The 26,777-nt window shown below is 42.0% G+C and overlaps 2 protein-coding genes across 3 annotated transcripts; both read right to left on the bottom strand.

Moving 5' to 3' along the window:
- Window positions 1–1,624: 1,624 nt before the first annotated feature.
- Window positions 1,625–7,658, bottom strand: LOC127753658 (F-box/WD-40 repeat-containing protein At3g52030). The gene is made up of 9 exons (XM_052279073.1): window positions 7,332–7,658; window positions 6,265–6,450; window positions 5,982–6,036; window positions 5,410–5,508; window positions 4,520–4,623; window positions 4,208–4,297; window positions 3,555–3,697; window positions 2,856–2,940; window positions 1,625–2,251 (listed from the first exon to the last, which is right to left on the bottom strand). The coding sequence occupies exons 1-9, from the start codon at window positions 7,529–7,531 to the stop codon at window positions 1,885–1,887; spliced, it is 1,329 nt and encodes a 442-aa protein (XP_052135033.1). The 5' UTR covers window positions 7,532–7,658; the 3' UTR covers window positions 1,625–1,884.
- Window positions 7,659–10,387: 2,729 nt separating this feature from the next.
- LOC127755058 (ankyrin repeat-containing protein ITN1-like) lies at window positions 10,388–16,688 on the bottom strand. 2 transcript variants are annotated; one of them, XM_052280694.1, is made up of 5 exons: window positions 16,613–16,688; window positions 16,288–16,438; window positions 12,315–12,824; window positions 11,691–12,220; window positions 10,388–11,416 (listed from the first exon to the last, which is right to left on the bottom strand). In XM_052280694.1, exons 2-5 carry the CDS (start codon window positions 16,403–16,405, stop codon window positions 10,682–10,684), a joined length of 1,893 nt encoding a protein of 630 aa, XP_052136654.1. In that variant the 5' UTR covers window positions 16,406–16,438; window positions 16,613–16,688; the 3' UTR covers window positions 10,388–10,681. The 2 variants fall into 2 exon arrangements, with proteins under 2 accessions (XP_052136654.1, XP_052136653.1); XM_052280693.1 differs by lacking the exon at window positions 16,613–16,688 and having other exon boundaries at window positions 16,288–16,543.
- Between the last annotated feature and the right edge of the window lie 10,089 nt (window positions 16,689–26,777).

Consider the following 26,777-nt stretch of genomic DNA (forward strand, 5'->3'; position numbering starts at 1 on the left):
ATTTTTTCTCATATATAATTTAGCTGCTATAGTTGTATTTAGCCCGCTATAGCTGTTTGAGAAGCTATCCGCTAAATATTTTAGCCCGTTATTTAAAACATTGGGTCCCTGCCGTCCGTGTCCGTTTGTTGGAGGAGGTTGGGGAGGTGTTGTCGGTTCTGCAAGGAGAGGGGAACAAGGAGCGACGCCAGGAAGAGGACTAGAGGAGGGCTTGAGTTAGGGGCTGGGGTGTGGATGGGCGACACCAGAAGGACGACATTGAGGGCGACGCCAGAAGTAGACAATGGAGTCGCGGGCGATGCCACTGGCAAAGGGCCGCACCATCAGCGGAGGACAGCGCCGAGGGTGAGCGGTGAAGGACGACGGCGACAGAGGCATGGATGGGAGCGAGATTTTTCTGGTCTCGAGGGAGAGATTGACAGCCCAGCAGGTGGTGTGATTAATGTGTTTTTTTGGGGATTAGCTATTTTTACCAAAAATTAGTCAGTATATATTTACATTGTAAGTTCCTAAATTACATATGTAATTTTAGTGTATTTACAATGTAAGTTCTAAAATTACATATGTAAATCCTAAAATTACATACTAATTGCATATGTAAGTGGTGTGTAAGTGGGGTGTAACTACCATGTAAATTTATAAATTTAAATCTTACGTTGTAAAAGATAAAAAGCAAAAGCATATGCAGTCCTTACGTTCTAGCTAGGAGATGATCGAGAGAAGAAATCGAACGGTCCGAACAGGCACAGCCGAAGACGTCTAGCGATCAGACGGATAGCAAAGCCGACTGAGATCAGCCCCAAAAAGTGTCGACATCTTTTTAGCAAGTCCCTCTTTTTTTCTAAGAATAATACTTTTCGCGATTACAGTGCAGTCCTCAAAAACAAATTTTTTTCTTCGCATTGTATTTTCATAAATATAAAGATTTTTATGTAAACTTTATAATCGTGAGATAAATCTTTTGAGTCTAATTAGTCCATGATTAGCCATAAAGTGCTACTTACTACCCACGTGTGCTAATGACGGTTTAATTAGGCTCAAAAGATTCGTCTCCTAGTTTTCAGGCAAGTTATGAAATTAGTTTTTTTTATTCGTGTCCGAAAACCCCTTCTAACATCCAATCAAACATCTGATGTGACACCAAAAATTTTCTTTTTGCAAATTAAACAGGGCCTTAACACGAGAAGACATAGACATAAAGAAAAAAAGACGTGTCGCCACTCTGAGTAGCCAGAAAAAAATTTTAAAAACTGTGAAAAAATTTTAATCAGCTGATGATTATGTTATTTCCACGAGATTAGTATTTTATTTCCACGGGTTAGATAAGATAACAGATCTCTTCTGTTACGTATATATGAATCAGGCCAGCCTAGGGAATGAGTACGTAGGCAGTGCGGCAATAGTGTGAGCTAGCAAGCAGGAGGAAGTTGATGAAATAGGGATCAAATGAAATGGATAATCTACTTGACACGATATATTAATATTTAAAAAACAAACTTAGCATATATCTTAACATCATGATCATATAATCAATACAATGCAGTAGGAAAAAGTCTTTTGAGAAATCGTACTGTTAGTGTGGCAAGCAACCAGTTTAAGGAACCTTCTAATCCTCCACTCAAAATGAAAAAAAGAACCTGCTAATATTGATATTTGAGTGCACCTACAACTTGAGTATCCTGTGAGAACTGAAACAACCAACAATAATTTGTAAAGGTATGAGATTAATTCAACATAACTCCTGATACAACAAATATTTTTGCACAACACAACAGCATGGCATACTATCTGGCATTGACAGATGCAGAACATATTTTCGTCTAATTTTACAAAAAGTGGGGTCGCTAAGCATCATAACAAAGTGTCTGGCTCCGGATGATCATTCTAAGAACTCTTCGGGCGAAACTTCCAGACACGGATGTAGTTTTCGCCATGCGTGGTCACAATTTTCTTCATGCCTACTGCCAGGCAAGTGATCTGAGGGCGCAGGCGTGTGGGGATGTTGTCAAGCCGCGCATTTGGAGCAACCTGGCGGACGCTTTTCTTTTCGACTTGCTGATGGGAACTGGATGCTGCTGGGCGGTCTGCATTAACTATGAAACTTCGGATGGTTTCACCGGTTCTTTGGCATATCAAGCGAAGCACACCGTCAATACCGCCGACTGCCAGTGTTGCTGTGTCACCTGGCAAGTGATGTGCGCTGTAGATGACATTTGGGCTAACTCTCTTTTCCCAGAGAGGCCTCAGGGTCCTGAGCACGAATAACAGAGAATATAAGTATGGCTCTAATGGAGATCACAGCTATGACTTACTGTGGTACACCATTAGCAGTTTAGTACTATAAGTGTGCCAATATTCTTGCCATGCACGAACTAAAAGCAATGTAAAATAATTACAGACTCCATAAGCATCACGAAAGTGAAAATGAGAAAAGATTCTAAAAATGATAAACTTCATAGTATATTTCAAAAGATAACTTAATAATTGTCAGTTGTTCTAGAATGTTAAAGTAATCTGAACTCTTTAACTAATCTCTTCTGCGATAAATAATGACAGGTAGGATGTAAACTAATACTTGTAAACTAATAGAAGTTTTGCACACACATACTCCTGAAAGATCATGGCAGGTATGGACTATGGAGTACAGACAAAGGCAAATGGTTTATATAGGCCATGCATCTCTCTATTCAAGTTCACTCTACTGAAAGTCTCAAACTAAATAAAATGTTTAAAAAACAATACTTCAATGTTCATGATTTGTTCTATAACTCCAGAGGAGAGAGCTTCAGTTATTACACAGACCAGACAGCTCAATGATAGTAAATTACTAAATTCTATCATCTTACGATACCGACCTCAAGTCCCAGCAGTGCGCATAACCAGCAGATGAGCCCGCGAATATCAAATGGCCACTTGTGCTGAATGACAAGCTTCTTATTGCTGAAATCATTAGAAAACATGAAATTAGCTTAGTATTGATTAAGCTCACAGCACTAAATATCTAACATACTGAAATGGATCATCATTGGTGCCTTTTATTTACAAAGATTTAACAAGGACAAATACTGCCAGTAAAATCTTAGATATAGTTCTTCATCGAACTGAGACGAAATTATAAGGCATGATTTTTATAAAGAACAACATAACTAAAGAAATTGCCAAACAAGAAAAAAAGAGTTGGATAAGATTGTCACTCAGCATCCTGCCATTTTTCTAGAACAATGCTATTCTTTTTAATAGAAGCCAACCTTTTAGAGGGAAGAAAGGGACACTGCATAACCATGCATTAACTTAATATGCAAGTCATCATTTCTGTTCAAACTTCTGTTGAACAAGCATTATGCTGCAGGTGTATTATTCTCTTTATGGTAAATGAAAATGTTTTTTGTCATGGTATTTCAATTCATTTGGACTTTTCTTTTTTGAAACTGATACATTTGAACATTTTCAACATGGAAAGAGATGAAGAGACCAAGAACATCTCCAATCCCCATCAATCATCAGCAATTGGCAGTCCATCATGCTTATTCAGGATCAGCTGAGGGGTTGGTTACCTGTTGGTGCAAAAGCTGATTTCAGAACACCTAACTTTTGTCCAGAGGTTTGATCTGCAATAGCTACATTTCCAAATGTAGAACCAGCAGCAATGAGCTGGTCATCTGTTATTGTCAAGCATGTCAAGGGAGAAGAGTGAAGCCTGTATACCACAGTTAAATAGGCATCAGCTGCAGGACATACTAATATAGAATGCAGAACTGTACATCACAGGGGCAAAATTGTCTCTTTTTTTCTGCATTTGTAATTATTCATCCTTCAAAAATTTCTTAAATATGTACACTATGTCATTCTCAAAGATCAATTGTATCCAAATAAGTGTTGCTTCTCAACTTTTCTGCATCCACTAGAGGCCCATATAAATATCAAATTAGATACACCTTTAGAAGGAAGATTCTAAACCTCAGCACAATCTCATTTGACTTTAAAACTATGTAAAACATTCAAGGGGAAAAAACTTCATGAGGTGCAGACATGCATTGATAAACAAGACGAAATTATACCAGCTGAAATGGTTATTAGGTAAGGTTATATACTTATATCAAATTATATAATTCCTCAGAAGTGAACTAAAGCTTATATTGCAGTTTGATGATAAGAATCAAACAACTGAAAGGAACCGTATTCATATGTTATGTTTCTGTGTACTCACCGGTAGATGCTTGAGCAACTCCTGCTGTACATATCATATACAAATGCTCTACCATCCTCACAACCAATTATAACCTCTGGATCGGCAAAACTGTGGAAAGTGGAAACAAATGAGCATTGGGGGTTAAAGCTAACAAAATCTTTATCATAAAACGTTTGGACAGCACACGACCCTACGCAATAATCCTGTGCCTCTGAGATTACATGCTTTCATGAGCAATTCAGTAATTTCAGTAGTATATGTAACATCTAACTTTTCATTTGTTCGAAACAAAAGGCATGTCATTTTACAAACTTAAAGCATGTTCCTCACCTCATACATAAGCCACGGTTGAATGAGGCTCCACGAGATTGAAAAATACTTCTCGGCTCACTACGTCTCCATATGCAAAGCTGGGAGCTAGTCAAACCTACAATCTTCACAGAGGATTGGAATTTTATAACATGTAAATAATAAGTCTATAGATATGGTGTGGTTCATAACTTAAATCAAAGTTGTTTGAACCTGGTTTACTGCATCTCCATGATGAATAGAAAAGTTTATACAATATACAACTATTAGAATCACCAATTCAGCCAATGTTATTAAGCTGAAGATGATAATATAGAACATCCAAGACTACTTATGTGCAACCTAATGCATATAATGGTAAAAATCCCAACCTACAAAGATTTCCAGGACAAAGCACAGCTGGTGTTTCTAATGAGACCATAACCATCTCCAGTTTTATATGCACACCATTTTCCCATATGTTGACCACTATCGTGGGGGGGGAAAAATGCACCTACAAGAGTCAGCAACTAAGCAATCATTCTCATTATGCTTGTTGAATCTCTCTAATATATAATCGAATTGCTTCAAATGTTATATTAATAATACTTGTAAGGATCAATAGCATAAATAGTCTATTTTGCAGTTTCCATTCACATTCGAAAAAGAAACATAGCACTAAGGCAAAGGAGATCAAATGCTTATATCTGCACAAATAAGATGTTTAAATATGTGGCTGGAGCTTCTGACATATAGGTGAGCTACTACAAATAGGCCTTCTTGTACATAGTTACAGAACACTTGGAATTTCATATGGAACTTTTACTGAAGCAAGAATCAATTATAGCCCTTCCTGTCAAATGCATAAGGACAAAGCTAGTAGCAGCTAGAAATTAAGAACAGAAGTACTGAAAGCTACCAACATCGATTACCTTATTTTCATCAAAATCAAAGTCGACCAGCATTTTAGAACTTGGAACAATGTACTCATTCATGTATTTGCAACTTTCAGCAGACCAAAGTCGGAGAGTCTGGCAAAAATCAAATGCCAAGATGATCAGCATGATTATAAGATCTGTGACGGTATTAAACAAAATTAAAAAAAAAAGCAGTAAGCACTAAAAATCTTCAATCATGCTTTCAATTATCTAAAAACTTCGCAATGTACTCAGGCAGCCATGGTTTCCACAATCATGTCATGTCATGTTTCATCTGGCATTCTGCACTACTATAGCATCACCTGCATAGCGAGAGTGGAAGGCCATTGACCATACCCCTATTTTTTAAAAAACAAATATAAATATAACTTTTTTTTTGTATACTACATCACTACATTTCTTTTTGCTAAAAGGACCTACCAAAAAGGTCTAAAGCACAAAAATTATTATTGTACTAGTACAAACATTAATTATTTGTGCCTGTTACATCTTACTTTTTTATTTCAAAAAACAGCCATTTCACATTGATGAAGGATAATAAGAACGGCACATGATGCAAGGCTCACCTTATCTCCAACTCCAGTTAAGATTGAACCACTCTTCATGCGGCATATGGTGGCCCTGAAACAAGAAATAGAAAACTGAAAGAAAAAAATGTGGATATTGAGCCACAATCCCAACAGTGCAGCTCCAGAAAAGAAGATACTTGATCAAATCGAACAATATGAAAAAACTAAAAAGAAAATGTTTGAGAACACGAGAACTCTTTTAGTTGATATAACTAATTCACTATGCACAAGAAACAGCCTAAATATAGAAGCTCAGCATAGTACAGGGCTACAGGCTTACTGGTTAGGATGACCAATCCACTGATAAACTTCAGCAGGACCTCTAGAGAAAGACGATGCATGTTCATCAAGTGCAAGCTCCTTGAAGTAACTCTTTATTGAAGTATTAGACCCTGAACTTCTTGCTTGTGGATTCCTCTTGTAATATAGATCCCTCATCAGATGAGCTGTGTCAATAACTCTATTCCTATAAACCAAGCAGAGTAGAATAAGTACGTACAAATTTTAATAACAACTGATAAATTGCTTGGTAACTTTGGAATTTTCACAAGGAAGATCTGGCGGCATAGACGAGAAACATGCATGAATAAAATTACCAAATGAAACTAAAATGATTAGCACCATAAATGTATTTGTCAGTATGGAAAATGGTAGCTGGAAACCAGAATAACACTGAATCACTGAATTAATAGTCAAGTCACGAACTACTGGACAGAGTATGAATAATATCCAAACTAAAATGATTAGCAGCATAATTGGCATAGTTGTCAGGACAGAAAATGGTAGCTGGAAACCAGAAACAGCGCTAATTTAGCAGTCAAGTCACAAACCACTGGACAGAGTATGAATATCCAAAGAAGAAACACACAACACTGATTAGCTCCCCAGAGGTACATGGTTAAGATGCAGATAACAAACAAATGAGAGGTTAAATGCATCTTCAACAAATGTTACCATGACGAAAACTCATCAATTTGACTAGTCATTCAGTGTTCTAAGCAACAGTTACTTTGAAGCATATATATATACCATTTAAGGAAAAAAAGAAAACCGCAGACCCGGAGTATTAGGACATGCTTCATAGTTATCCACTTATCCTGCAACCTCTAGGCATAAAATCCAGGCAGCAGAGTTCAATGCAATGCGACAGCAGAGTAGTAATTGAGGCTATTTCTTCTAATCTCGTAGTAGTAGATACCTGCCGTATTGTACTGTAAATTAGAGCAAAAAATAAACATCCCCAGCGAAACCCAAACACAAACACACAGCGTGCGTGGTAGCAGTAGGAGGGGGAACATGGGAGTGAGGAGGGGAGAGGAGACGATTCGCGCGGCGGATGGGACGAACCATGAGTTGCAGACGGCGGAGCAGCGGGCGAGGTCGAAGTGGTCGTCGAGGCGGGAGAAGACGGAGCGGAGGGTGTCGTCGTTCAGCGCCTGCGCCGTCGACCCCGACCCGCCGCCGCCGCTGCCGCCGCCGGGGCCGGGGCCCCTGCGGCGCTTCAATCCCGCGCTCCCGCTCCGTCCCCGGCTGCTGCTCGTCTCCATGGCCGAACCCCCCCCCCTCTCTCTCTCTCTCTCTGTCTCTCCCCCCCGATCTCTCTGGAGGCGCCGCCGTTTGCTCGTTGGTTTCACGGTGGCCGGTGGCCGGCGGCGACTATTCGGTCCATCCGCCGATTGTGTGGTGGATAACGGCGTGTTGACCCAGCAAAGTCCCGAGTCGATCTGGCCTAATGGCCCATTACACTGACAACTAACTCGGTACATTTAGGCCCATCAAATTTTGGATCGCTCCATGGTAGTAACCCAACTCGGCCCAACTTAATTTTGAATATGTACCATGTCAGCTATCGAACATAACCACCCGAATTTTGTAGGGAAAAGTGCACTTTACAGATTATAATTCGTAGCCCTCAATCACAAAACCTGGTATAGCGTGTCCCCTAACTTTTAAAATAAGTGACATATGAATCTCTTGGCAGTTTTAGACGATGGTTTCATCCTAAGTGACATCTAGATGGTATTTTGACTTTGTCATCATTAACGTGGCATGTGCATAGCATTTATAATAATTAATAAAAGAACAGTGTGATCCACATGTCAATGGCATCACCCCTTATTCCTCATCTGCCTCCTTTGTCTCTCTCGCGATCCTCATCTCTTCTTCTTTGGCAACGTCGGCATGGGAAAGGGAGCAGCGGTCACAAGAGAGAGGAGAAGGTTGAGGCCGTTGCGGTGGCAAGAGAAAGACAGTTGAAGGTAGAGCAGTGGCGCATCTGCCACGACTTATAGCAATCACTGCGGTGCAGCCTATGTAACGTGGCCGCAGGGTTATCCTTTCCTTCGCCGGTGCAGCAAATTAAACGATGAGTTGGATGAGGAGGTGAAGAACCTCCATGAATTGATCTGTTGACTCGCTCATTCCTGCTGGTTCCCCTCAACGCTCTCCCATGTTAATGCGCCGAGCAACGCACTGACTCCGGTTTTGGGTACAGCTACAAATGTGTGAGGATGATGGGGAGTTCCTAAAGGTTGCATGTCGTAAGTTGGAGTCGATGGTTATACAACTATTTGCCAATTATGGATGGAGGTTCACAAATATATTTTAATAAATGTGTTCTCCTTATTTTGACTTGGTTTCCTCTGTTTTTGTTTGGTGTGTCCTATTTAGCTGAACTATGCTCTTTTCTGGATTGCTACAATGTAATAATTGGCTGCAGCTCTTTTTGAGCAAAGGCTGGGATGTTAAATTCCATTATCTAAAAAAAATGTTAATGCGCCGAGCAAAATGATATGGGGAAGAGAGGATGTAGAGGAAGAAGGGATGATATCAATGACATGTGGGTCCCATTGTTTTTTTAATGATGCCATGTAGATACCACGTAGGACGATACCGTCTTCCAAACTGCTGAGAAACTTGATTTACACTGGTTTTAAAAGTTAGAGGATGTTAAATACCTGTTTTACGGTTAAGAGACCTAATCACCTAAAGTGGACTTTTTCTAATTTTGTAACGTCATGATTAGTGTCGATCCAACTCGGCCCAACTGAATCTTGATCTGCTGTTCAGTGAGACATAGTGATAGTGAGTAGTGACGGCCAACACGTCAGCGGTGGTTGATGCGTTACGGCCCGACCAATATGGCGAGTGGCGATACCTGCAGCGGCTGATAGATCGGTGAGGCCAACGCCGCTACCAAGAAAAGCTGGCTCCTGCACTAACCTAACAAGTTCAGGTAGAGAGAAAAACATTTCTCTCTATATTTTTGCAGTTAACTTAAATTGGTGTTGTAATGAATAGTATGATTATATTGCTTGTTTATTTATATGGTTGATTCATGCGCGGTTTGGAATTTTGTGGTGCTGATTCTTGCATGTAATTCAAAGAAGAGTAGAGTGCGGTTTGGAATACCTGATCGCCAGTTTGACCATGCAGATGTCACCGGTTTGGCCAAAAGAAGATCAGATGGTCTGACCGCCCTTCACCTTGCTGTCACCTGCCGCCGCCTTCGGTCCAACCGCTGTGGTGCCATCAGTCTGACTACCGGCATCCTGCCGGTGTGAGACTGCCACCATAAAAACATTAATTGAAGACCTTTTAAAAGTAGATTGAACTTTATTACTTTTATTTGTGTTAACAAAATATAACAACATTACTCCTCACGCTACAAAATATAACAACATTACTCCTCACACTAAATTCGACTAAACTCGAAATTCTAACTTTTCTCTAAACTTAATTTTCACAAAATCCATACTGGTAGGCCTCAACCCTCTCACTATTTATGTCCGAGGTTGGTAGCCTAAAATCACGAATCTAACTTGTACAAGATGTTTTAATCCACTAGGAAACTTTCCCGTATAAAAAACAAATTTATTTCATCATTCGAATTCTAATCTTTTCAAATTTGGACTCCTTTCAAAATTGACTTTTCTTTCCATACGCGCACGATCTCCCATCAATATGTCGTATGAAATCTCCATCAATAATTTGCATTGTTCTTTATCCTAAGCATACCGCATGATATCTCGACTGATTGGGCGTCATCTTATCTCAACTTGACTTCCAATTCATCACCGACAACGCTCTCCTAAGGCATCAAGATACACCTATATACATGAACCAAACAATAAATCATATCCGAGCACAAGTTCTTTCCCAACTTGCTCTACATTAGCACACAACAGTACTACACACGTATAGAAATCATCTAGAAGTCATAACCACGAGATAGTTATGAGTATCCAAATGAACAACCCGAAACTAACCCCAATTAGGATCCAGCCGATCAGACCATCCGGTTGGCCTGTCAGACCTCACGTACTACGCTGGTCTGACCGGTCTACCCGTGTCCGGTCTAACTGGCTCCACACAGAGAGCACCACTTTGTCATAATTATCAAATATCAAAATAAATTACATGTCACACCAACTGTTCATCATAAATTAATAATCAAAAACACACTTTGATTTTACAAAGACGATGTGAAGTTCTATATCAATGCAGCAGGAGAAGAAATTACAAGGTTATAACCCTAAAAGGATATAACCAGAAAAAAGATAAATCGTATCACCACACGCTAGCAGCTAATAACACATCCCCAATAAAAGCACTGACATCAAATCGGTCGCCGTTGTGCTTCTTATATCAATGATTTTATTCTCGATATTATATCACTAGTATGTGAGCTTAATTAATTACAGTGGTGCAGGTGCAGATGAGATATTGTCTAGGTGCCAGCTTGATAATCCTCCCCACTCCAAATAGGACGGTACCACTCCCAAACCGGCAAATATTATAAAATTTATAACCGACAAGAGAAGACAGTTGTAGACGGTAGCGACAGCCAATGGATACTGCCTCTTGACGGCATTAGTCCGGTGACTGCGCCACACAAACCTCCAGAATATGCGCATCGTCGTTACAGGTTCAACCCATGTTCCGACATTGACAGCCAAAACGATGAGGCACACGTAGATAACCATGAACACGATGGAGACTGCCCTCGAGGTTCTCATCGTGGCGTGAAAAGCCGCAAAGAAGGCTAGGATCAGGCTGACGAGCGAGACCCAGATAAAGTGCAACGCCGCCACGAAGCTCTTCCACGAGCCGGCGGAGCGCGATGCCTTCCCGTAGACGAGTAGGATCACGGCGACCACCGATGCCGCTACGGCGACGGTGTCGAGGACCATGAACCATTTGAATGAGAACCTGCCCTTGAGGTTCGCCGTGCCGTCGTCTCCGTAGCTGTCTGGCATGTTGAATCCGGCGGCAAAGGCGACGGTGGCGATGAGCACGGCCACCACCGCAAGGCTGTCAGATGTCCTCTCTATCCCTTTACCTATGTCGCGGCCGCTCCACGGCTTTAGATGGTCATTCCTTTGTGGTCGGCCTTGTGCCCCAAAAGCAACTAATATCACCACAAAGCTTACCTGCATTGCATGCACACCATGAATATATACCATTAAGCTGAGGGCCCATGCCATCATCTCTGATGTGTTTGGGTTTCGTCAAAAAATAGTGGTCAGTTATGACTCCACCTAATTTCTAACGAGTGGAGGCCCGTCAGTACATGTGGTGGTCAACATCTCTGACAAGCCTCATATATGTAAGTGTTTTTTTTCTAATGAAGATCAACCATACCAAACTTCTAAGTCAAGATGTATTGAACCATTTAATGCATGCACATATTTGGTTATTGCTCACCATGTTGAACAAATTGGTCGATGTCGAAGCGAGATCAAGCGGCGAGTGTCCATCGTCGTTCAAGACATCGCTTTGCACTTTCCCCTTATGGAGTAAGGCATTCACAATGTCAGGCGAGCCGGCAACCACGGCAATGTGGAGTGGCGTGTTCCCATCCCTGTCCTGTGCGTCCAGAAGGTCATTGACCTGCTTGTGTTTCTTGATGGCAAGGGACACGATTGAGGAGCGCTTCTCCCTGACTGCTGTGTGCAGGAAGGTCTCGCCATGGCCGTCACGAAGCTCGACAGCATCAGGGCAGATCCCAATCAACTGCTTGACAACATTGGCATGTCCCAACCTAGCCGCAACATGAAGAGCAGAGAGGCCATCCGAGTCCTTCATGTACACTGTGCCAGGTGGCGTGGTGTCTAGGATTGCATGTACGATTTTGCAGTTGCCATCGGACGCAGCAAAATGGAGCGGGGTGCTGCCATTGCAATCGACCTGGCTAGCCAGTTCTGGCTTCCATTGCAATAATAGGTGAACCATCTCTGCAGGAGACGCAAATTTATCAATCAAATTGATGGACGCATTCTTAAGTTTTGTGCTTAAAATCCGCCGAATCAACATGAGCTGATATCTTACCTAAGCTCCGGAAGACGGCAGCATGCAGAGCATTCTGAGAGCTCGGCCCGACGGGTGATGCGTCGCTGCAGGTAGTAACTATTGCTCTTACGGCGGGCACCGACCTGCTCATCACCGCCAAGTACAACGGCGACACGCCGGCTTTGTTCAGCTCGGTCGCCTTCGCACGTGCCGCGACAAGAGCCTCCACGGTGGCGCCATGACCGTGCCTCGCTGCAAGGTGCAGGGCCGTATCCCCGGCCGTGTTCTGGCATCCCAGGATATTCTCCTCGCAGTCCTGGGTCAGATTTACAAGGATTGTCACGGTGCCGGCGTGCCCTGCCCTCGCCGCGCAGTGCAGAGGCGTGTCCAGTGCCGAGTTCCGTCGAAAGAGGAGACTATTGTCCCTGATGAACCTATGGTAGAGTTCCTGGATCACCTCGCCATGCCCTTTCTCCGCTGCGACATGAAGAATGGTGTTCCTCTCCCCTGTCACCTCAAGTAGGTTGCACTGTCTGTGCTGAATGATGCCTGAAATGGGTACGAGGAGAATTAAATGCTGCTTGTATGATGATATACTACTCAAATACCTGTGAATTGCAACAGAAATTAACTTTTGTAAAAGAAACAAATATCACAAGTGGTTCTCTTGCGGACACGCGCTTGCATGTTAGGATGACCGAGAATATAGAAGCGGTTCCGGGCTGGATTTTTGGATCATCACATCTTGGCGGAGATGGTTTTGTAAGATAAAATCGGTATATTTTATTGGTACTAAGACGGTTTTGAAATTTCATGTACTTCTAGACAAACTGTTGTTTTCCTGACAGGAGGTGGGCTCAAGTAATAGAGAAAGAGATATCATATAGGCTTGCATCTCTTTATATATTTCTTGAATGTTTCAATATTGTAGTAACATTTGAGAGCAAATGTAGATGAAGGACGTGCATGGATTTGTATGTGAAAATCAAACAAAGGATAATTTTGATTTATGATAGTAGCACTCCGTCCCTTCGTACAAGTTCCTTGATAGGGGCTTTGCGCCTCAAGGACCCTAATAACTTTGGATATACTTTCTCCATTTCGAATGAGGAATTTTACGGTCCAGCAGGCAGTCGCGGTACCAAATCTCGTCCGTAGGATTTAGGGGATCTAACGGTCCAGAAATCTTGGTACTTTGAGATACCGCGCCTGCCATTAATCTGTATCACGCCTAGTTTGAGACGTGGAAGGGCATCACCATAATTTCGCATTGGACAAGCGATTGAATCAGGAAAGAAACTCTATGCCGCCGTTTCTCTCGATCTGAAATCACGTCGGCGCCACTCTCAGGAGGGATGTTGGTTCATTCTCAGTTTGTACTTCCAGGGCGATGCTTCCTTCGTTGCAAGATTTCATCGCCACCGCGCTCGTCGCTGAAGTGGTCGTCGGTGCCACAATCCTTGCCACTGGCGACCGGCGAAGTTGAGGGAAGTTCGATATAACTCGTCCGTGGGGCGCAGAGGATGGTGAAGATGAAATCCCTAAAGGTGCTCTATGGAGCAAAGTAGAAGGAGCAGATGAAATCACTGAAGGTGCTCTATAAGCGCCCAAGATGCGTTGGGGGAGGAGACTGCGGCGGCGGCAGATGATGTTGGGCTTGGGCGATGGACAGTTTGTGGCGGTGCTGCCAATTCTGTGGAGCAGGGACACGCAGCAGTGCTGGCTAGGCACCGGCAACGACAAAGACACGCACGAGCTGAGGAATAACGTCGCGCCGTGTGTGAATGACGGCGCTTGATCACTCCCGATCGTACCCCTGTTGATTGAATGGGCAGATTTTGTTTGGTACCTGTACCTGGAGGTACCAACTGCTGGACCGGAACAACCCTCATTTCCAATACTCATCACTTAATCCTATTTATACCTTTTAATTTTCACAGCTCCTCCCTTTTAATTTGCAAAAAGTTTATATGTACTTGAAAGTACATATTAGCAATTACTCTATATGTGTCGTACCATAAATACAAACGTGCAACTTTTACAAATCATAAATTAATCATTTAAGGTGGTGTTTGAATCTCCTGAGGATAAAGATATAGACAAAAATTAAGTGTTTCACGCAAAACAAGATAGTAATAGCATGTTATTACTTGAGTTTTAATTATTACAAACTTGAAAAATGGATTAATCTGATAGTTTAGAACAACTTTCAATAAAAAATTTTCGCACAAAACGCACCGTTTAGCGGTTTGAAAAGCGTGTCACGGGTATCAAAAAGTTTATCTAACTTTTGTTAGAGAAAAGAACATAGCCTAAATGTTATCAATGGTCAAAGTTGAAAAAGTTGATGGTCAATAGTGAAAAGAAAACGAGGATGGAGAGAGTATGATAAAATTATCCAATAATATCAAACTTTATAATAATTTAAACCAATAATTAGTCAAAATATATTTTATATATGGTGTATGAATTGAACTTATACTAATCTTCATATTACAAATTGTTTCCACATGACATTGATTTTGTTGTACAAATCAAAGTCTCTGGATTTTTTTTATCAAACCAAAACTTACCAGGGCAACACGGTCTTTTGGTGCTCTAGTATGGACTATACGACTCTATGAGCAAGGATGTTTACACCTTATACGAAGTGTTTGATAGTTCGTGTTACAATAGTGTCATGTCAAGAAAGGAACAGGTCTGTACAAGCCAAGAGAGAGGACTAAAATACAATTCAAAGTCACCTTGATGCATGTCACATCACAGTCCCGGGCTACGTTTTTGAATGGATGATTGAATTAACAGATTTATGGACCGATGAATTACATACTCCCTCCGTCTCTCTAAATATAAACATCCTTAAATATCTAAATATAAACATCCTTATATTTAAGGACGAAGAGTTATATTTAGGGACGAAGAGAGTAATACATCCTAGAGAGTAATACATTCTCTTTTCGAGTGCATAACCATAAAAAAATCATCTTAAAAGTTAAGCCGTTATTAGAACATCATCTTTATGATGATTCCTACCAAGAATTTATTCCCCGGGACGGGCTAATTTCATAAAAACCGGTAGGAGAAGCATGCGCCCATCATATTATAAAATATTGTTTAGAATGACGTATATCTAAGCAATAATGAATATCCACTTATCCTATTTTCGAAAACATTGCTTTGTAATTATAGAAAATAAATTAATAACCAACCTATTGCTTCGTATTGTCAAGATCCTAACTAAGAAACATCGATCATAATCACATCCCATATATCATATACATGTAGCAACTGTAATTTTTTCTTTTAAAAAAATAGGATTCTAAATTGTGAAGCAAAACTAAAGGGATGTGGAAAAAAGCAAGGATGGTAGAATAACACGAATAATGCACACATAATATCCATCAGCCATTAGCCGAAAAGAACGCTAGCGATAATTGTACCTCTCGATACAGTGAATGATTTGGAGCCAACATAGTTGGAGTGTGTGACCATGAGTTACAGTTTTTCATGTGTTTGTATTCCCTTCGATGCATCATGTCCAGATTCATATTTATAGTATTAAGACGTGTTCTCTTCATCCATATTATATTTTGGAAAAGAGTGATACTGAGTCTAAGGTTAAGTTATTTATTAGTCGAGTAGTCGACCAATAATTACAAAGATTAGATAACTGATGAACATTACTACTTCTATTCTAAATTATAATTAAAATATAGTATTGAACGTGACACATCCTATTAATGTAATCTGGATAGACTATGTCCAGATTTATTTAACTAGGATATATTTTACCCACTATTATTAGATTAATTCTTATATTTTAGGATGGAGTAATTACGACTGTATGTGTTAAATAGTACTCTAAGATCCGACCGACCATTATATAGCTCAAATCATATAAAAGTTTCACATCGATTGGAGAAAATTAAGATGGCAAGTGTTTCCTTTGAATGAACAGACAACTGCGGTAATAAGCTGTGTGTGGTTTACTGTTAAATTAATCAATTATTACCAGCGACTTGACGATGTGCTGCTGCTCCAGCGCCGGGCCGTTGCTGCAGAAGCAACGCCATGACCTCCTCCGCTCGTCCGCTCCGTGCCGCGCGATACAGCAACGGGCACATCTCCATGCGAGGCGTCGAATCACCATTCGACGCCGCCGGCTGATCCATTGATGGAGTATGCATGCCGTACGTGTGAAATTAATTAAGCTAATTAGATAAGAGGATAGTATATGCTAGTAGTAACTAGCTGTAAGAATTAGCTAGCTGCAGCTGCATGCGTGAATATATAGTGTGCAGCTGATGAAGCTGGGGGAAAGGGATCGAGATATTTACCGCCTAATACGTACAGACAGACAGACTGAATTTGAAGCTGTGAAATGGCAATCCCCTCACCCTCACCCTGGACTCCGAAACTGCAACCTTCCTGGTTGCTGCTGCTGTCGATATTGCAAATTTAAGTCTCTTGTTCTCTACCGTACCCGTGTCAAACAGAGTTACTCATGCGTAGTATACTATTCTTTTCTTTTTCAAAACTCAGCAGAAACGCATGTGCTCATAAAACGTGTGCACACTTACTCCCTATAAACGCACATCCTTTTTATATAAGTATATCCGAAGATTAGACCAGCATATCCACTCAAAATTATCACTAGTACCTTGTTATTGAGGGAAATTAAGTCACTCACTCCCTCCGATTCTATAATTCTTAACATTTTGAGAAATAACACTCCATCTCCAAAATATACTTTTGATTATATTTTTCTACAGCAATAATACCGATCAATAGTTTTTCTTTCAATATCTATTGGTGCTTCCATGTCTCATTAGCCAAAATTTAGATTTCAAAAGTTAATTTTTGATTTGATTTTGGTTCTTTTTATCATAGTGCACTTTTAGCATTGTCTATTGGCTTTTAAACTGCTAATGGTGTAGATATGAAGTGGCTATTCGGATTGATGCTAAAATGAACCTTACCAAATTTTGGCGAATTGACAACATTGCCAAATTTTTTGTAGGATTGGCTTAATAATATTGCCAAAATTCTATATGCATTACCAATATTTGGTAACAAACTAAACGTAGCCACATAATTATCAATTTTACTAAATAATGGTATGGTTGAAAATGTCATCAATCTGAATAGGCCCGAAGTCTTACTCAACATTTTTAGATAGGAAAAAGTATACTTTGACTCCCTCAACTATCGTCCGAGTATGATTCATAACCTCCAACCATAAAACCGGGTATATCGACTCCTCCAACTATCAAAACCGGTGCAAACAATGTCCCTCAGTGGTTCTGGCTGACGTGGCGCCCACGTGGCAGTCTTGACCGAGTTTTTGTCCTACGTGGTGCTTACGTGGCATTAGAATAAAAACAAAAATAAAAAATATGTGGGACCCATATGTCATTAAAAAAAAGTAGGACCCACTATTCATGTGGGACCCACATGTCATCCTCCCTCTCTCTCCATCCCTTATTCGGCGCCGGTGGCGGCAGTGACGGTGGGGAACGCGCGGTGGAGGCGACGGCTATAGCCCGCGGCCGTCGGGAGGGAGGGAGGGGTACGAGAGGGGAGCCGCCCCGGTGGGGGGGTCGGAGTCACCGACGACTGGCTAGCGTGGCGGCGGGGGTGGCACGAAGCGGCAGCGGCGGTGGTCGGGACGAGGTGGTGGGGAGCGGCGGCGGCGGAGCCGGTGTTGGTGGCGACAGGGAGCGGTCGGGACGACGGCGGTGGGGAGCGACGGGGCGGTGGTCGTGAGCGGTGGCGATTGCGGTGGGGACGAGGCTTGCCGCCTCGAGAACTCCATCCGCCTGCTCTCCCCGACGCTCGCCGCGCCGCTCGTCCACGGCGTCATCTCCGGGGCAGCCGTCGCTGGCTGCGCCGACCTCGCCCTCCAGTTCTTCCGCTTCGCCTACCGCCGCACCGGCTTCAGTCCCGAGCCGTCCACCTTCGCCCTCGCCACGGCAGAAAAATTCTTGGCTAGGCGCCGAACAATCCAAGAACGCACACCCCACACATCGTCGATGACATCGATCGCGCAAAAGAAAAAGACAAAGAGCGCGGTGGCCGGTGGATTGGATATATAACTTAGCCTTGTCGTCTCCAGATGACGGAGTGTCGCCCGCCTTGAAGCAGACGATGCCGCGGCGAAGGCATGCGCCGGCCGGCCCACCACCACCGCCCTGGTGCAGCGCGACGCCGTGCGCCGCGGCCAGCACCATGCGCCTCGCGGTCGTCGTCATCGCACAAGCACCACCGCCCGGCGCCACCATGGCGACGAACGCGGCACCGGGGACGCCAACGAGCGCTCCGGCGGGGAGAGCCAGCATGGAGATGGGGAAGAGGAACATGGGGCTGCACTGTACCTCCATGAGGATTTCACGAGACGAGACGAGAAGCCCCTGAAGATGTTCTCTTTATCACTCAACGGTCCAGATTATCCCCAAGAGATCTGACGTCCAGAATAGCATCCGCCTTCCCTCACCCCTGCGCCCCGGAAATAGTCGCACTTTCCTTCCGATCGCGAAATCCATCTCCTTCGCCAGTTCTCTCGCCCATCGCGCCTATGCACGTCGCCGCCCCCGTCGTCTCCCGGCGCTTGCGCCCCCACCCGCCGTCCAGACCGCATCGCCCACTCCGCCGTCGCCCGCCGCACACCGCACCCACCCTCCCACCCCGCCAGTTGTCTCCTCCACTCGCCACTCTGCCATTCATCGCCCTTCTCGCCGATCTCCTCCGCACCGCCCCCGATCTCCACCAGGAACTCTGCCTCGCCGGTCTCCTCCGTGCCACCCCCAATCTCCGGCTCGTCGACCGTCTCCGTGCAACCACCGATCTCTGCTTTCAGAACAGTGTCGCCACATCCTCGATCTGATTCGCTGAAATTAAGGTACAGAAATCATCCTTCCTCCCCTTTTTTTTAATCCACAATCCAGTATTATATATATTTCCTCTCTCCCCATCAGTCGCCGCTGATTTGATCATACGGTTCTTAATATAATCCAGAATCAATCAAAAGAATAAAACCAAAAGCATCGCTTTGGTATCTAAAGAATTCATGTTTTTAGATAATGATAACTAAAGTATCCATGTCTATGAACAACGCATAACTGTCTGCACATGTCTAAACATCTCCAAAGAACAATATATAGTATCTGGTTATTTAAGATTTTACACATTTCAGAAATCAAACCTTAAAATTCGATTTTCACTGGCAGTGACAGAATATTTAAGATGATGCACCATCTATATCAATTATCAGTATAGTAGAGATTCATTCCTTGATTAATGAAATCACCATCACCATGCATATGTTAGGACAATCCAACTGTTTCTGGATTCTTGACAGATTTGGTCAAGGTGAACTTATGACTTCAGTAAGCTTTTGACTAATTCTGTACCAAGATGGTTCATTTTTAAGCAAAGTGCAATAAGCTTCATGAAACATTGCACCACCGTAATCTTCCTCCTGATTTTCTTATTTTGCTGTATAGGATTAGGGATTATTGATACAACATCTGGCAACATCCACCTCGGGGGGCCACACCGGCGCCGCCGAAGCCTACCCTCGACATCTCCGTGCCGCCACCGACCGTCGAGGACAACACCAGTGACACCACGCCAATCTCCTCCGTGGCCACTACCAACCGGCGCTGCCACACGCACCGCCACCACCACATCGCTGCGGCATCTCCCAACCCTAACTGCCGCCGCTCCGTAGGTTGCCATGCATCTACCCATGTTCGTCTCATCTCCGCCGTCTGTCCCCGAAGTGTATGAAAGCATTGGTAAAAAGAAAAGAATATAAGATACAATTTTACAATTTTAAAGCATGAATACAAATGGAAGGGTGATTTTTCTGAAGTTTGAATCCTTCTTACAACTGGAAGTGTAGGACTACTTAGGGAAAACATTTTTTTTCTCTATAAATGCGGTGCTGCTTCATTTACTTTGGTATTATCGGATGATTCATTTCAGGAGACTGCATAATGTTTGCATAACATTCATTATTCCAATGCAAAACAATTATGTTAATATTAAAACTCATGGTAGGTTCCTGGTCCAGGTTAGAATACCAATTTGCAAACCGGAAAAAAAACATGAACATGTTTATAAGCCATAGCCCTTATCCGTACATAAAAACTTTTCTTGAGGTCTTCTGTGTCACATATTTCATTACATACAAACAACAGAAGGTAACCTCCAGTCTTCCATTATTATTTTGCTCCATAGCGAATTAGCCATCTACTCATATTTGCCTTGTACTTATGGATAACCGTGAGATGTTCAGGTGGATCAAACCAGAACCGTGGTTTCAAGTTCAGTTTCTAAACACATCACCTCAAGTTCAGTTTCTAAACCTCAAGTAGCAGAAAAGCTGGTTTCTTATATTACAGTGTAAATTATTTTCTTTATTGTAGGATCAGTTCCCATATGCTATAACCAGTTGTTTGTCTAGAAGTATGTCACTGCTTTGGTTCATCAATTCTTTTGTCAATTCTTTTGTCAGTTCATTGGCAGTAGTACTTTGGATGACAATGAGATTGGCTTAGAAAATTCCGCCTTTGAGTAGGCAGCACAGAACAGATTTCCCCTGCAATGTATTAGGGATCACAAATAATCGCGCACGCGGTCACCGCTCGGTTTCCTTTCCCCTCCATCAAATCGCCAACCACTGCAGCCTCTCTCCTGCACCTCCTCCAGATCGCAAATAATGCTTTATTTTGTTCCCGCAACAAATAATGAAATAACTCACTTTTTTAACATAATAGCGTACTATATACTGAAGTGATTATATATACTTAATTCTTGTAAAGATTTATTGTGCCCATGCAGTATCATATTATTATATTTTACGTTAAATAAATATATTTAATGTACGGCATGAATTGAACTAAAGTTCAAATGCACATATCATATAAAAAAATTTCCGCTAACATGAAATTTTAACAATTATTAAAGACAAATCGAATTGCACCGTAGCGTTTAGCACGGGCATATTACTAGTAAAAATAGTATAGGAAATTTTTCCATCATTAACCATGTTCATATAACATAGAGTCCAATACTTATTACAGTAGTTTTAAAATATGTTATCGATGTACCTCATGCTTGGCCAATGTACATTGAGCCACCATCGCTAACGAGGACGCTCTTCGGTGTCTAGTAAGAGCTGCTAGGCTCCGTGATATCTTTACTATGACTGTGCTGCTAATGCAATAGTTTATTTTTTTTTCCGTTGGTTGTGTGGTGTTCTGTTGTATCCTTAGTGGGCGAGTGTCGAGTCTTTCTCTAACACCATATACATTTTCTTCTATGTCTTAGTGGAATGATACGCAGATCTCCTGCGTGTTAAAAAAACATGTTATTGGCATAACCCAAGTTCTGTACACTCTTTTAATTCAAAGGTTGCATGAAGCAGGTTTAGAGCAATACTAGTAGCACCGGTAGTCAGATCAAAAAATATCCATGTCATATGTATAGCAAATTAGTCGAAGATATCGAGTGCAATAACACGTTATTAAATTAGCTATGTATAGGATTTTTTATAGTCCAACTTTCCTGAAACCACCATAGTTTTGTGATATTTCAACATTGGCAGTAGCATGGATCCAACAATCCTCGTAGGTTGCCATTGGCATGTCAACAAAGTGGGATGTAGGGTCTCACTTTTATTTTTGCTACCACCTGACGATAGATGAAGTGCCTCCTTCCCCACACACCCCTCCCCGTTCCTCTATCTTCTTCTCTTGCTCTTCCATCTAAGGTTGAGATTATGTGGATTAACATGTATCCTCATACTTAATTGTTTATTGCTTTTAGCAACATTATCAATGTGTTATATTTTATTTTTACATGTTAGTGAGTAAAAAAATTGATGATTGGTTGTCAATGTTCTAGCTTTGTTGGGAAAGTCATGTGCGCAAGGATTGACCCTGACCTAGACCAACTATGATAAGGCAAAGGCCAATGGGGCTTTTCTTGTAATAGTTATGTGTTTGTGAAGGATCACAGTACACCTTTATATGGCGACTAATATCCATGTTTTCTCTTAGAAGCACTTCAAGCAAACTCAATGATTCATTTCATTTTATTTGGATGTTGATCCTTCCAATAGAGTATTCTTCGTTTAAGTTTTCTTGTTCTTATTGAACCTTCCAATTCCCCAACATTATAGTAGACTAATTTTTTTAATCGGGCTTGCGTACCCATCTTTTAAATGCTAGCTTTACAAAATAAATATTATGATATCTCATTTGGGCTACTTGGATGCTAAAATTTTTAGTCCGCGGTGTGAATGGGCCAGGATTGAGGCCCACCAAATAAGGCTCTAATGGATCTTGTGCCGCATATAACTCATATATAATCACTTCCCTTCCAAACCCTAGCTATTCCCTTCCTTGTCCTCAACCCGCCGCCTAGAGCTTGTCTTGCTCTCCTTCCTCGTATATGATGGTTGCCACTACTAGATCCGTTGTTGTTTCCTGCCTCCTTCTAGATCTCTTGCTCGTGTTGCCCTTGCTTCCATCCCTCGACTCTATGGGCAAAGCGCCGCCACTCATCGCCGGTCCTCCACCAACCACCCTTCCTCCCAAAAAAGTGAGGTCTTCTAATAGTATCGAGATAGAGTGACTCTAGATCTAAACCTAAATACAAACCATGGTGCTTGAGAGAAGATGCTCGCCTTGAAGTAGCTAGGATCATTGTTGAAGTCCCCGCGCTTTTTTAGAATAAAACTTCGTTGCGGATCGAAGGTTAGAAATTTGGATATATCTTATTTTTGCGCTTTTTGTTGATGCTTGTAAAAAGTACGTGTAGTGAAAGTATTGATTACTAGCCCAACTCCCACTTTTGATAAATGGTTGCAAGTTCACGTTATTTATTTGTTCATCTTAGAGTCATTTATTTAAAGTTTTTTTTTACTAACCAATTGGTACCCGTAGAACAACATGGACAATGTGTAGCTAAACGTTGACACCCTTCAAGTTATTCAGGTGACTAACCTAGCCAGGCAATTATTTTGATTTGTTGTGATAATATCATTTTCCTATCCACCTAGTTTTCAGCTTGCACACATCTTTAAATTCAAAATGTTCCAAGGGAGGGGCAACAACATTGTGCTTTGAAAGATAGTGTTTCAAAAATACTTCCTCCTGGTATTCTTTACCTTACGTCAAAAGAGTTGAGTAGTTAAGTTTAGTTGCATCAAATAAAAATGACCAGATGCATGTACATTACAACAACAACTCTAACTTTAGACATGCTTAGCAAAACATAATCAATATTAGCCTCTCATACCAATCATATGATAAGCAAAACATAATCGATTTTAGCTTATCATGTATGGTAGCAATCCCCTTTACCTCCCCGGCCAGGGAGCCCCTAGGACTTCGTCGATGAGTTGATATCTATACGATCTTCCCCTGCAAAGTAAAGTAAAGTACCCAGCGGATGTTAGAGTCAAAGGAGGAGTCACCATAGTCAAAGCCCCACAGAGGTAAAGTTGAATGCAATTGCCGAAAGCAGGCAAAGTGAATTCAAGGGTCTACCCTTTAGACGAATGCACCTACAGTTTTGATGGACCTCAGTCACACATATAGTACCACCCACCAACAAAATTCTGAAATAGGCCTTACCCACCGCCCTATTTCCTTTCCAACTCTCAAAGCTAAACTCCTCCTCGCCGCGAGTAATTCGCTGACTTAAGTCAATATGAAAAAGTGTGGAAAATGGGTGGTTGTACTTTCATCGACGAATATATGCAATAAATAAATATTTTTTAATTTTATTATACTATAAAACAAATATATAGATATTGACTAAATATTCTTAAAACTATTTATAGTCAAAATTATAAAGGTTTAATCTCAACCTTAACTTAAAACATCAAGAATTATGAAACTGGAGAGACTAGTACTTTTAAAAATTAATTAATTACTAGAAAAAATGCCAGTGTGTTGCAACGGGTGAAGTCTATTATAAACTTATTATTTTAAATGGTTTAGTTAAGGTGAAATTCACTTGGATATATACAAATTTAAAAAATCATGAGTTGCAGTTAGGAGTCCGATCGTCTCAAGTTAGCATACGAGTTTTTTAAAAAATAGATTTCTTATACGATTCCTTTTTTTATTTCTAAAAGCGAAAAAATTTAAAAACCGACTTAAATACGGATATGTGTTTCGAAAAGCGAACAAACTTAAAAATCGACTCATACACGGATGACGTACTAAAGTACTGGCAAAAACATTTTTAATTTTTATAATAATAGAGATAGAGATAAATACATGTACTTATATAAACACATAAAAAATGCGGGTTAAACCAGTACTTATATGGACTATATATACTTACTAGCTAGGAAATCAGGAGTACCTGTACGTCCAGAATTCCAGAAAGGGACGCACGGTCATTCTCACACTGTCACGCGCATCGGAACATCTATCTCGTCAATTTGACTCGTAGTATTTGCCTCCAAAATTTTTTGTTTGACTTGTATGCGTTTCCTGCTTCTGTTGGCTTTCATAAAATTCGGATGTCCGGCTGCCGTCCCAAATGAATTTGCCTCTTTGGATCGTCCGCGTGTCGCTCGATTAGAATCGTCTTCATTCGTGGGGTTCAGATAAAGGAAAGGACAATACACAGGGTAATTGGGTAAAGGGTAAAAGGTGCAAAATACTAGAAATTTTTTCTACGGATTCGAGAAAACTATCGGCAGTTTTTTTTCCTCTTCAAAACATTCAAGTCATATACCATCTGATTGCATCGAGATAGATGCAACGAATGACAACAAATTGTTTTCCTACACATGCTCGAGAAGGACCCAAACCCGCGGAAGCAGGCTGCGCTAGCCAACAGGCCACAAATCTTTTTTTTTTTCAATTATACTAGTTGCATGTAAGTTATAATATAGTCACAACAATATAATCACACTTCATTTGCAGTATAGTTATTGTCAACGGGTGATACCCGTAGACCGGATATAGAGGGTATTGGGGTACGTTGGTACAAAGATCTACGTAGTACGATATCAAGTAGACAAAAGACGAAGATTATACTGGTTCAGACCCCTTGATAGGTAATAGCCCTAATCCAGTTGATGTGGGATTATATGATGGAAAACACATGTTTCAAAGGGAACAATGGAACTCGACGGATTCGGCAAGATCGTAGTCGAGTTGGTTCGACTAGATCCCCGGCGATATAGCTCCTTGCAGGCTCCGACTTCGTAGGCTGTGAGGGATGTGTTGGCTCTGAGATTCGATGCCTTAGGTCCTCCCCGGGGGGTCCCTTTTATATCGCAGGTCAAGCGGTTTCCAAGTAGAACTCGGGGACATTAGACCTTACACAATACATTGACGACCCAGTCTTGTCTGAGTAGAATTCTTTCCATCCGTAAATTCCGTGAAGGATTTCCTTAATGTGTGCAGAGAATATCTGTATGCGCGTGGGTATGCCATACCGATATGCGACGTATATCGAACGGTAAAGGGTATACCTAACCCGTAACCCTGACAGTAGCCCCTGACTTCTGCTTAAATGAACTCGTGTAACCATTCGCGACTTCTTGTGTCAAGACTGTTGTCGTTCTCGGTGTGAGGACCGTAGAGATAGGACGTAGTCGAGAACATCATGTGAAGCCCAACGGTCACGAGTGAATTTAAACTGAAGTCCAAAAAACCGCCGCGCGTAACGGACCCAGAAATCTCTGGCGGGCATCTCTCCCCTTTCCTTGGAATTCGCACCGTCGGTAGTGCGTCTATTTAAAGGAATTTTGAGGATCCATTTTGAAGTCCGCCCATTGTGAAGAAAATATCCCGCCTGCAAGTGTTCTTCGTCTTCTCCGCTCTCACAAGAAACCCTAGTTCGTCGACCTGAGCCCTTTCTCTGGCGATCTCCGATCGGCGATGGATCTTGGCAAATCCTCCTCCACCAGCGCGTCGCTGAAGAAGCTCCAGGAAGACGGCGCCCTTCCTGGCCGTGGAACCATGGAAAGGGAAGCAGGAGGTACTGATCCCCAGCCCGTCTTAGGTCGCATGGTTGCGATCGAAGATTATATTCTCTGCGGTTTCTTCCTCCGCCTTCCGAATTTCTTCTCTTGGTTTTGAACTTCTACGGTCTTTCTCTGCTCCATCTGAACCCCAATTCTATCGCCTTCCTTAGTATCTTTTCTCATCTTTGTGAGACCTACATTGGGGTAGAGCTCTTTCTCGATCTCTTTTGCTTCTACTACGAGCTGCGTTGGATGGAATCCAACAGGGTGTCTGGATGCGTTGGGTTCCGACTTCGGGATGGCCTGAAGTCACGTTATATCCCCTTCCAGTGCCCTTCCTCTCGCAGCAAATGGCGGACGAGGTGGTTCTACCTTCAGATCGAAGATTTGGACCCTGTCTTCGTTGTTCCTGAGGAACAACCGGACAAGATTTCGTCTTGGACCGCAAAGCCCCCCTTGACCCCTTCTCTTCAGTTGTTCATCGACATTGTCGACGATCT

Source organism: Oryza glaberrima, chromosome 11, assembly GCF_000147395.1.
Source record: "Oryza glaberrima chromosome 11, OglaRS2, whole genome shotgun sequence".
Taxonomy (NCBI): Eukaryota; Viridiplantae; Streptophyta; class Magnoliopsida; order Poales; family Poaceae; genus Oryza; species Oryza glaberrima.